Consider the following 13,222-nt stretch of genomic DNA (forward strand, 5'->3'; position numbering starts at 1 on the left):
AGTATTTCTTTGAGGAAATGACAGGCTGAAAGTGAAAGATTAGAGTCAGCCATGCAAAAAGTATTCTAGGCAAAAGAAAGTACAAGTCCTGAAGATTTGAGATGGGCAAGAACTAGACAGACTTAATAAAAAGAAGAGGGCTGGCATGGCTGGAGCACAGTGATTAGGTTAGGGAGGCCAGACAAGTTCACATGGGAAGCACATTATCACCACACAACTCCCCAGCAATGTAGTTTCTAAGAATGATACCTCTCAACCCCAATGTGAATTGTGGCCCTGGACTTGTGCATGTTTGTGACATGCTCTGGCTTAAATTTTAAAATGATCACTCTGCTGCTATGCAGACAGACTGAAGAGTAGAAACCACGAGATCAGTTAAGGGTCTATGGAGAAGTCTTGACAAGGATGTAGAGAAACTGACATTCATACACTGTGGTGTGAATGTAAACGATGCAGCTTCTGTGGAAAACTGGTGGTTCCTCAAAAAGCTAAACAGTTACCACATGATAGCAATTCCACTCCTATGTATATACCCAAGAGAACTGAAAATATATGCTCACACAAAAGATTGTAAATGTATGTTAATAGCAATATTATTCATAATAGCCCCAAAGTAGAAATATTTCAAATATCCATCAAATTAATAAATGGGTAAATAATTTGTGGTATTTCCATACAACAAAATATTATTCAGCCATAAAAAGAATGATACATGCTACAATTTGGATGAACTTTGAAAACATTATGCTAAGGGAAAGAAGCCAGACACAAAAGGATTATTGTTGTAGGAATCCATTTTATGAAATGTCCAGAACTAGCAAATCCATACAGACAGAATGTTAACTAGCAGCTACCAGAGGATGGGAGAATGAGGAGTGACTGCTTAATGAGTATACAGTTTCTGTTTGGAGTGATAAAAATATTTTTGGAATTAGTAAGGGTTGCACAACATTGTGAATATACTAAAAACCACTGAACTCTACACTTTTAAATGGTCAAACATGAATTTTATCTTTATTTTAAAAACTGCGTACACACACACAGAAAGAGTCTATTGTGATATTAGAGAAAGAAGTAGTGGGGGTTTAAAGTAGGATAGAGGCAGTGAGCATGACAAAAAGTGAGAATTGAAAGATATTCTGGAGGCAGAACTGGCGATTTTTATTTGATATGGGGTATGAAAGAGGAATCATGAATGCTGTGGATTGACTGAATTGTGTCCCCCAAAATCCATATGTTGGAAGCTTAATTCCCACTCTAACTGTTGAGGGTAGGAAATCCTAATATGGTAATTAAAAGGTGGGGCCTTGAAGAGATGATTAGATTGTAGGACGAATGGATTAATAATGGTGGTCAGGGGCATGGTTCTGAGGGCTTTAAAAAGAGAGTGCAGGAGGTATTCTCTCTCTGTTCTGTCATTTTTTGCCATGTGACACCTTTGGGTCACTGTCTCCACCACTAAGACCCTCATCAGATGTGTTCCCTGGACTTTGGACTTCCCAGCCTCCAAAATCATAAACAATAAATTTCATTTTCTTTATAAATCACCCATTTCCAGGTATTTCGTTATAAGCAACAGAGATGGACTAATAAAGGAAACTGGTACCACAGAAGTGGGGTGTTTCTTATACCAAATACTTGAAAATGTGGAAGCGGCTTTGGAACTGGGTTTTGAGGGGAGGCTGGAAGAATGTGGAGGTGCAGGTTAGAAAAAGCCTAGCTGCTGGTGAAAGTTCAGAAGACAAGAAAAACTAGGGAATGTGTGGAATTTTTAGAGACTGGTCAAATGGTGATGAGCAGAATGCTAATAGAAAAATGGACAGTAAAGGCCATATTGAGGAGATCTCAGATGTAAAGGACACCTGGGACTTATTGGAATCTGGAGCAAAGATCACAGTTGCTATGAAATGGCAAGGAACCTGACTGCATTCTGTTCATGCCCCCAGATTTTACTGAATGTGAAACTTATAGATGCTGACCACAGTATTTCGTAGAAGAAATTTCTAAGCAGCAAAGCATTCAGGAAGCTGCATGGCTACTTGCAACAGCCTACACTGAGTTATGACAGAAAAGGCATGACATTAAGCCAGAATTTAAAAGTGAAGCAGAATGTAAAGATTTAGAAAGTTTACAGCCTGGCCATGTGGTAGAGAAGCAGAGAGCAGTTTTAGGAGAAATATCCAATGGTGCAGCAGAGGGACTGGTTGCTAAAGACATTAGCATGGCTATGAGGCCACCAGGTGCCAATAGCCACAACAATGGAAGAAAGGCCCTGAAGACGTTTTAGAGATCTTGACATGTTCCACAGGCCCAGAGGCCTAGGGAGACAGAATGGTCTCAGGGAATAGGCCTGAGTTGCCCTCCACAGCTTGCTGCCAGGGTCACCTAACCTAGGGATGCTGGTCCCAGCACCAGCACCCCAGTTGCTTTGGCTGCTCCAGCCATGGCTAAATTGGCCCCAAGTGGCTGGACCCACAGCTGTGGAAAATCCAAGCTGGAAGCCTTGGCAGCATCCATGTTGTGTTAAATCTGCAGGCCCACAGAATGTCAGAGTTGTGGAGGCTTAGAAGCCTTTACCCCGATTTCAAAAGAGGTATGGAAAAGTCTGGGGATCCAGGAAGAGATCTGTCACAGAGGTGGATTTACCATGCAGAACCTTCACGAGAGCAATGGCAAGCAGAAATGTGGGGTCAGAGATTCAGCAGAAAAACCCCATCAGATCTATGTTTAGTGGAGCTGTAAGAGCAGAATTGCCATGGAGACCCCAAAATTATGAAGGTACCAGCATGCAATGCCAACCTGTGAAAGCTGAAACATGGCCTCAAACCAGGAAAGCCACAGGAATGAAGCTACCCAAGGACTTGGGGATCTAACCCCTAACCAGCATGCAGAGGACATTGAACATAGAGACTAGGTACATGATTTGCTAGCTTTGAGATTTAATGCCTGCCCTGCTGGGTTTCGGACTTGTTTGGGAACCATTATACCTTTCTTTTGGCTGATTTCTCTCTTTTTGAATGGGAATATGTAACCTATGTTTGTCCCACCATTGCATCCTGCAAGTAGATCATTTGTTTTGGTTTCACAGATGGGACTTTGGACTTTTTAGTTGGAACAAGTTAAGGCTTTGGGGATGGAATGAATGTATTTACCTGTGAGAAGGACATGAACTTTGAAGCCAGGGGCGAAATGCTGTGAACTGAATTTTTTTATAACTGATTATGCATATTCATGGAATACAAGGCTGAGTTGTGGACTGATTTAATTGCATCCTCCAAAGTCCATATATTGGAAGCTTGATTCCCACTGTAACTGTTCAGGGTGGAAAATCCTATTATGGTAATTGAAAGGTGGGGACCTGAAGAGATGATTAGATTGTAGGACCATGCCACAGTGAATAGATTAATAATAGTGGTCAGGGGCATGGTTCTGAGGACTTTAAAAAGAGAGTGCATGAGGAACTCTGTCTCTGCTCTGCCATTTTTTGCCATGTGAGGGCCTTGGGTCACTGTCTCCACCACCAAGACCCTCATCAGATGTGTTCCCTGGACTCTTGATTTCCCAGCTTCCAAAACTGTTAAGCAATAAATTTTGTTTTCTTACAAAGTATCCATTTCCAGGTTGTTGTTTTTTTAAAGATGACCAGTAAGGGGATCTTAATCCTTGACTTGGTGTTGTCAGCATCACGCTCTCCCAAGTGAGCTAACCATCCATCCCTATATAGGGATCCGAACCTGTGGCCTTGGTGTTATCAGCACCACACCCTCCCAAGTGAGCTATGAGCCGGCCCTCAGGTATTTTGTTATAAGCAACAGAAATGGACTAATACAAAGGGTGACTCCCAGTTTACTAACTTGGGCAGCCAACTGGTTATATTATTACAGAAAAAGGAAAGACTGAGGAAAAAACAGGTTGGGAATATTGGGAATGAATAAAAGTAAATCCAATTAAAATATGGATTCCATCTGTAACCTGAAGAAAATCAGAAAGTTTTGGCTCTTTCTCAAATAATGGAAACAGCATGGGGGGGGGGGGGGGGGTAGGTGTTGTGTGTGTGTGTGTGTGTCTGTGTGTGTGTGTGTCTGTGACTGTGTGTAAATAAATTTAGTTTTTAATCCCAGTCTGGCACTACCCAGATAACCTTGGTTCAGTAACTTGGCCTAATGACCTTGCCTGTCTAGGAATCAAGAGCTTCCTTCATATTGAATTTTATTTCATATTTATCTTTTCCACTGTAATTTTCAGAATCACTTTTAACTTTAAAACATTTATTCTTCTCTGGAATTCATATAAATATTTGCTTCTTTATAAGTTCTTAATAGGTTGATTTTAATTCACCCAGACTTAAGTGTTTGGGCATATGGTGCAAAATGAGGAATTAAAACAATTTCTCTTTAGTAGCTAATCAAATATCCAGATCCATTGATTAGATAGCCACACTGCTTTCCAAATAACTTCAGGATTAAACTTTAACAATAATACATCTCACACTCATTCTTGTGACACATACTACTGAGCACATACTTTGCCAGTCACTCTGTTACACACTAAGGATTAAACTATGTAAGATACTGTTGCTGTAAACACATTCTAGTGAGAAGAGAGAAATGCAAATCGATAAATACAACACTGTGGCAGTAACTGCTGTAATAGACATCCAACAGAAGCATAAAGAATAGTTTAGTAGGATCAGATGAAACTTTCCCAGATTATCTGATGACTAAATTTTGAGTTTTTTGAGGAGGAGTTGTTGGAGGTAGCCAGACAAGGAAGATATGAGGGAATACTGCAGATACTGGGCATAAGCAGAGACCCTGGTATGCAAAGTGTGATGCATTTAAAGAATTGCAAACAATTTGCTACTCCAGTAGCAAAGAAGAGCAACACTGGGAAAGTGAGAGCTGTGAAACTAAGGAGGCAGACAACAGTCACAGCACAAAGACCCTTGGAAGTTCAGACTATAAATTTGGATTCTATTCTAAGGACAAGAGGGAACCAGCCAAATATTTTAAGCAAAGGAGTAATATGAGCATCCAATTTGCATTTAGCAAGGTCACTACAATTTTGAAAGAGGAAAAGGTTAAAAGCAAGAAGTTAGGAAACTGCAAAAGTAATCAAAAAGAGAAATAATGAGGCCCTGGCCTAAGGTAGCAAAAGTAATGACAGTAAGACAAAATAACCCCAGGAATGTATGTCGGTGAAGACACACCCTAAGGAACACTGATATTTAGGGATGAGAAGTCACCCAGAAGAGTTGTAGTTTCACAGACTTCAAAGAAAGAAAGAATTTCAGAAAGAAGGGTTATTAACGGTACTTAAAGTCTGAAAAATCTACAATCATCCAGTGATAGAGTGACAAAGAGATCTTTTGTGACTTTGGTGAGACCTCTAACAACATACAGGGAACACTGCAAACTACTGGGGTAAGTGGAAAATGAGGAAATACAGACAGTGACATGTAGACAACTTTATCAAGAAGTGTGACTATAAAACAAAAGAGAAAATGCAGCAGAGATGAAAGGAGATGGATAATAATGGCATGAGGTCAAAAAGTGTTCTTTTTGTAAGTTTTTTTTTTTTAAGATGAGGGAAACAAATTTAAATGTCCCTATTTTTAAAAGACGTATGCTGAAGTATTTAGGGGGTTAAAAGTCATGTCTACAATATATTCTCATATGGTTCAAAAGAGAAAAAAAGGTATGTGTTTATGTACATGAGGCTACTTCAAAAAGTTCAGAGAGATTCATTTTATTTTTCAGTTCTGTTTTTCCATAAACTTGTGGAAGTACCCTCACATATACAGAAAGAGAGCAGTATAAATGTGGCAAGATATACAATTGCTGAATCTAGGTAAAAGGTTTATGGGTGGGTGTTCATTATATTATTCTTTCAATTTGTCTGAAGAGTGGAACATCAAAAAAAATTTTTTAATGGTGAAAAACAAGTTAATAAAGATAAAAAAGAACTAGTATAGAGAGGTCTAAGAATCTGTTAGGAAGGTGGGACAGATCAACTGAGTGAGGTTCCGAGAAGGAGGGGGACAGGGTGGGACTGGCAACAGAAGACTGGTCTTTCATTTTCACCAGTGAAAGAACTGAGGCCCAAAGAGCTGTATTAAGTATAAGAAGCACCATCAGCTACATGATCAGCTGTTAAATAAGTGTTTTATGTCATTAAATGCAAAAGGAAATCAGAGAAAGGAAAGATCACCACCAATCCTGCAGCATGGAGGTCATGGGGAGAGCAGTGACACTGGAGAAGAACATAAAGGAGAGGTACTGCTATATGCAGAGAAAAATCTATTATTTGTACCCTGAACTTAAATCTTGGAAACTGAGTGAACTGATTTTAGCAACGAGAAAAGTGCTACTGAAAAAGACTCTCTCTTTCCACCAAAAAAAGTCTTTATATTAAAGTATTAGGCTTAAAGCTGCAAGTATATGTAATTACAGTAAAAGTACACTGCCACAAGCACAAATATGTGGACTTTAAAGATTTCATAACATTTATATTACAATAATGCTCTTCAGAAAATAACCATGACTCTGAGTGTTTCTGATAACACTCAAAAATCTACACAGTACAGGCCCTGAAGGGCACCAGGAATTAACAGGTAACTATTTCACAGACTGCATTCACAGAAAATCAGATCCATGACCAAGAGCAATTTTGTGGGGATCTTTACAGTACCAGTTCAACTAGAATACTGAAACAGGGAGTTACTGTTAAGAGTTCCAATAACGTAGCCATGTCTTTTATTGCGAAGGAAACAAAGAACTGAAAACAGATAACTTAAACAGATGTGACCAAGACACTCAATGTTAAGTCTGCTCTGGCTACAGTATCAATTTATGTTTATTATCCTTAATGTATGATGCTCACCCTTAGTTTCATTTTTTTCAAAGAGGAAATAAAAACAGAATTGTCTTTCATGTGTGAAAAGCTAAAAGCTTATATTATACATTTTTTAAAATTAATAAAGGCTGTTATGAAATAACAATTACTAGAACTTCCATTTAAAAATATTAAAAGTTAGATTTTTTAATAAAAGGGAATACAGTAAATTTGTTCACAGCATTGAACAAATTTAAAATCAAAGAACTGGTGCCCATGTGAGTTGTGAAAGGGAAGACCATGCCATGCAAAATGTCTAAGAAGCTGTGTAAGAATGATTTCTGATGCAGTTTCTTATAAAAACTTTGATGGCAACTGACTGCCATCATCAAGCTACTAATGTTAGAAATTAAAAACCAAGATGAACAACATGTATTTTTCAGTCTTTTAAAACAGTTTTATCAATTTGGTTCACTATAATGTCCATTAGTATAAGCACTGCTTTAAGGTTGCTTCACCTTTTTCTCCCGACAGGAACACCGATTTACCCTTTAAATAATTTCACATGAGAAGCAAAGGGCCTCTTTTCCTATTTCACATAAAAAGAGAGAAGATAAAAACTATAATAAAATATTTGTCTAGATCTTTGTTGCTATAGCAAAGTGGGTACATTTTCTTGGCCATTATAAATACTGCTTTGGACAGACATTATAGACCAGCTCATTGGTAATGTGAAAGCATCATAAGGGCTATATTTGTTTTGTATGCTCAAAAAAGGAAGCCTTGGAAAAGGTGAAGGCTTGATTATATAAGCAAAAGCTTTCATACAGTAAATTTTAAATTATTATATAACTATATGCTTAATAAATCAAATTGTAACCTTGCATGCTGAAAAAGGTTTTTAGTTCGATGCTTTAAATACAGGTGTGTGGAGTATGTTTGTAAAAGCAATAGAGAAAAATATGACCTTCAAGAAGGGACAAATTAAAAGACTATTATGAATATACATTTGCAGTCAAACAGTACATTCTTTGGTGCCAAATTAGCCTTGCAACCTGGCTGTATCATTTAGTACTCCGTTTACCATTCAGTTTCCATCTCCCTGCTCTGTAAAGGCTTTCTAGTGGCCCCTTTGATGGATTAACACAATGGAAGGTAGTACTTTAACCACAGTCTTACCCATGCCAGAGCAAGGAGATAAAATGGGGGTCTTGGGTCCTCCTGGGTTCATCTCACTTGTTTGTATGTTCTTTTTTACAAGCTTCTATCTCAGATAACTAGAAATCTGATAATCAAACTTCTGTTCCAAACTGATTGCTCATGAAAACACACCTTGTTTCTTTCAGCCAACAAACATACACTGATTGATTACCTACTCTGTCCGTTTAATTTCATTTTACAGGTCTGCTATTAGCCTTCTCCCACCATATACACAAAAAATCACTAACAAAGTTTAAAGGGCATTTAAGAGGAGCTAGATATGTGACTCTTCACATTTCTGTTAAGAGTAATAGATATGGGGAAAGGGAATAAACATTAATTTCATAAAGGAACCAATCTGTTTTGGAACACCTCCGTCAGCATTTTACGAATATAAATATTATCTTAGTAATGAGATAGCGAAAGCAGTCGCACTGGAGGAAATCATGCCCCCACTAAAGATAGCAAAAGCCTGAATCAGGTTCAGAAAATTCTAATTTTAGTTGGAAATTTAAATCACTGGAAGTTTACTACTGACATAATCTGCATCTGAACAAGGGCAAGTGCAACTGGTAAAAGAAAGAAGCATTTCTGTTCTTCTCCCGAGCATTATAAAAAATCCAGACATAATACCATACATAAGCCTTTCAGGATAGTATACAAGAAATAAAAATGATCCAAATAAAAAAGCCCTCCCCTTTGGGCAGTGACCATATCAAAGCACACACAATACAGCACAGAAAGCAGCAGAGGGTTCTCATAACAGGAGCAATTAATATTCAAATAATGTGTTTCACTTTATCAGTTTGGTATTTTTCCTTGATCTTAACAGGGCTGGACAAATACTACATGGTGTTACATACGTCTTAGTAATCTCAAAATGTTCTTAAGTAATTTTTTTCTTGTTTTACAGGTAAAGTCTATGTAAAAGAATCTTTTGCAGAAAGTGATAAAAAAAAAAAAAGGGACTTTCATTAGTCAGGGCTACTTACCTGCTGGCAAGACTGAGCAATTCATGTTTATCTGCTACAGCTGATTTCTTCTCAAGCTCCCACATTAGAACGTTGATCAGATGTGAATTTTTAATTACAATCGGCACTTCTTCAAACATGTGCTCAAAGGTGATATTTGCCTTTTTCAATCTGTGAAGCACGTTAAAAATAGTTTGGTGGTCAGAAGTAAGTGTTAAATTGACTATTTCATACATTTTACCTAATTACTAGCCCTCTCCAAAACCTTCATTTCATTAGCACTCAAAAAAAAATTTGACAAAAACTAGAGTTTTACAAAGTCAAGCATAAGTCAAATGATTCAAGTAACTGTGAAAATTATCCAAATTTGAGCTATAAACCCAGAAAATAAAATTCCTGGCAAAAAAACCAATTCATTCTTTGTAATCAGGTATCTCTAAAATTTCACTGATACTAAAATATGAATGTAACAGTAAGTTATGCTACACAACCTACATCTAAAACATTTAAAATAAATAACTACGAAAGACTTTGGTTTCCAGCAGTTCATCTTAAAAGCATACCAAACTAAAGAGATTAACAAATAGCAGAATACTCAAAGGAGACTCCACATACAATAGTTCAGACAGAGCAAGAACAAAATTTCTCATTGTTTAGTTGTAACTACCACATCCAGGAATTATTCACGAGTTAGTTTTTCTTTTTAAATTCTATGCACCTTAATTTTCTTAGGAGCCAAATAGGAAACTAGAGATGAAGTCAAAGCCACTAGCTTTGATTTATTAAGTAAAAATTTCTACAATTAACAGAAAATGCAAAAATTCTAAATATTTAAAATTTTTTAAAATGTAAATATTCCAGTGCCATTAAGTAGGATCACAAAACTGCTCTACCAGGTAATTCTCTGCACACTTGTCACTCATATTTTACGGAATCCTAAAATGTTAATATCTTTCCCACCCCCTCATGAAACAGGAGCTCAGAAAACAAGACTGGTCCGACACAGGGCTTACAATCTGACAGCCGCTGATCTCTCTTTCCCATTTCCCTTTACTCAATCATTTATTTCTTCAAATCAGGTAGCTAATTAATTCTCATTCTAACTGAACTTACTCTTGGTGAGAACAACAGATGAGACGTTCCATAAAGAATAATTTAAACAGAGAAAGGGAGAAAGCAAGTGGTATTCAGCACACACAAAACTTCTACAGCCCACATGGCAAAAGCATTACTACAACTGAATCCATGGTTGTGGTGATAAATTGGCAAACTAAAATCTTAAAAGAAAAAATACCCAGTTCTTTACCATATGCCTCACAGGCCCCCCAAACACTTACGCTTCAGGGGAGAAATCCTTCTCTTTACAAACTTCCATCAGTTTAGGAGTGAGTCTGTATGCCTTTAGCGAGAGAGACCCTTGGGCAGTTTTTATGGGATCTCAAATAAGGAAAAGAGAAAGAAATTACTAAGAATTTTGTCCCTACCAATAATCAAATGACATTGGTTCTAGGCACATTCTGTTACATATCACACAATCTTTGCAAAATGATCACCAAAATAAATAATCAGAACACAACTTAAAAACAGAGTCAAACCACTATAGCAAACAATAAGCAAAAATGTAGGAATCCCTCCATACTACCTATAATTAATAGTTAAAATAACTTCCTAAAATAAAAACAAAACATTTAAAATAAAGTTAAAATATTTTTAAATCCATTCCTCAGCTTAAAGCACTAATCGTGTTGAAAATTAAATATATCATAATCTTGTATAATTAGGAAAATACTAATAAATATTAAAGATGAAAGTTCACTGCATGCACTTGTGTAGTTCTTCAGTCAACTAATTTAAAATGAATAGCCCTGCACACAAAATTTATCAATCTTAATAATCACTGTTCACATTTCTTAGTTAAAACAGATTCTAAAAACAAAATCACTAAAATCAAAAAGTGCCATCATAGAAGTGTCTTTTTAGTTTTAGAGAAACTAATTTTGTCAAAACTAACTGCTTAAACACTCCATGAGTAAGGGAGCTTAGCACTTGCTGCATGATAACGGCTCTGGCATGCCAACATTCGCCTAAAACCTGTGTTAACATTCATGTTGTCTGAAACTTAAGACAGTGAAACTTTTAGCAATAGGTGATAAAATGAAAACCAAAATAGATTGAAACAAGTGGAAAATTCATCAAGGTCTGATGATGCAATGTTTCCAGCCAATATAAGTACACTTTAACAACTTGTTCTTTACTGTAATCCAATTGTTAACATACTGAAACAATTTTGGGGCAGCTCATAAGATTGATCGTATTCATTAGTATTTTTTCTGACAGATACTCAGGACGTTACATTTACTTCTCAGCTGGAAACTATATGCAAGTCTGCCAGATATGGCAAACTGTGAGTGTTTGGGAAGGGGGGAGGCTATAAAGCTGTTAAATTGCCTTCAGTTCTGATACAGCACAGAACATCTGGTCTGGAGAGCTTGAGGAAACACCATTAAATAGGCCGAAAAGAAAAAAATCTTTGTGCTAAGAAACAGTCCAGGTTTTGTACGCTGCTGTCAGAGGTATAAAAAAAAACTTGGCACGCTGTGTTATGATTGGTCAGTCACGTACAGAGCCAGACACTCTAGCAATCGGGGTTTGTTAGACATCTGGTCTAGTTCCACCAGCCCCTTCAATGAGGGAGGGGAGATGGAGGAATAAAAATGAAGCAGCTACTCCAGCATTCCAAAATGTACACATCAGGGCTCTGATAGCAAGAAAAATAAACAGAAAGAAGGAAACCCTGTCTAGACTTAGCTGCTGCTGAGGCTGCTGCAGAAACAGGGTTGGTATTTACTTGAAAAGGCCTGCCAAGCTGCTCTTACAGTCAAAAAAGACAGACGGCAAAAATAGTAGCAATAATATTAAGGAGAGAAAAGAATAATGAAGAAACCTCCTACTAACCATAAATGAGAACAACAGATTCTTCAATGGCATGCTGGTAACTGAACTGAGAATCCAGAAGTGCACGGGTGACGAATGAGCCATAGTATGTGGACTGGTACCAGCCCACGTGGAGATGATCAATGTTTACATGGCGAAGGCTCCGCATCATTTCCATCTGATACTGAACTACAAGGAGGAGAATAATAAAAGAAAAAATGATTTAATGATGCCACCAACACTAACAAGCCTTTTTAGAAACAAATTTCTATGTAACTATTTATTAGCGATAAGGAACAGGTTTCTGGACTTAAAATTCATTCAGTTCACATATAAAGAAAACAAAATTAAGCTTTCAAACCATCTTTTTTTTTTTTTTAAGATGACCAGTAAGGGGATTTTAACTCTTGACTTGGTGTTGTCAGCACCACACTCTCCCAAGTGAGCTAACCGGCCATCCCTATACAGGGATCCAAACCCTTGGCCTTGATGTTATCAGCACCATACTCTCCCAAGTGAGCCATGGGCCAGCCCCAGCTTTTGAACCATTTCAAATCATTGGGGCTTTCCTTTTTCCTTTAATGAAAAAATATTTTGGAGAAAAGTATTAAAAACACAATATTAATGACTTGTAGAAAACAAGGAATTATTAAATGTGGTGTCCACTCCCCTTTTAAACACTAAAAATAGTAAATATTGAAGGAAAAATTACTAAACTGGTTGGTTATAAGAAGTTTCACTTGAATTAATAGGTGAGAATAATTCTTCAATATAGCTTTTAGAACTTAGAAGTTAAAACCATCAAGAAAATTAAGGAGAAATAATTAACTAACACTTTTCTTATATATGAACAGGATACAGGCTGTAGCTGATTTAAAATGTAAGAATTCATTTTTGCCTTCATCTGGTGCCCCCTGCTGCATACGTGAAATTTTAAATACAATTCTATTTTCTTGTCTCTGTGTTCCTTTCTGTTAAGTCACAGGCACTATTTTTTCATCAGAATAGTTATATTTTAATTGCCATGTATGAAATAAAAAGGCTTAATGACTTACTTTTGTCATGTTAATGACTATAATGTACGAGGGTACTTCAAAAAGTTTGTGGAAAATGGAATTGAAAGAGAATATGAACCTTTCCATGAACTTTTTGAAGTACCCTTGTGTATTATTAACTTAAAGCAGTATTACTAGAAAAATAGGTGCAAACTGACAATAAAAGACTTTTTTAAAAAGGCAATATAGCCCAATAATTCATACCAAATATATAATATAGGAGAAAAT

The 13,222-nt window shown here is 36.9% G+C and overlaps 1 protein-coding gene across 2 annotated transcripts in view; it reads right to left on the reverse strand.

Moving 5' to 3' along the window:
- Positions 1–13,222, reverse strand: part of EIF3H (eukaryotic translation initiation factor 3 subunit H) — a 100,668-nt gene that overhangs the window by 5,241 nt on the left and 82,205 nt on the right. For both annotated transcript variants that reach the window (XM_063079697.1, XM_063079696.1), the window contains exons 3-5: positions 11,961–12,128; positions 10,343–10,442; positions 9,027–9,176 (exon numbers count right to left, since the gene is read on the reverse strand). In XM_063079697.1, the coding sequence (XP_062935767.1) occupies positions 9,027–9,176; positions 10,343–10,442; positions 11,961–12,128 (418 nt within the window). The remainder of the gene's footprint in view (positions 1–9,026; positions 9,177–10,342; positions 10,443–11,960; positions 12,129–13,222) is intronic.

This window comes from Cynocephalus volans, chromosome 15, assembly GCF_027409185.1.
Source record: "Cynocephalus volans isolate mCynVol1 chromosome 15, mCynVol1.pri, whole genome shotgun sequence".
NCBI lineage: Eukaryota > Metazoa > Chordata > Mammalia > Dermoptera > Cynocephalidae > Cynocephalus > Cynocephalus volans.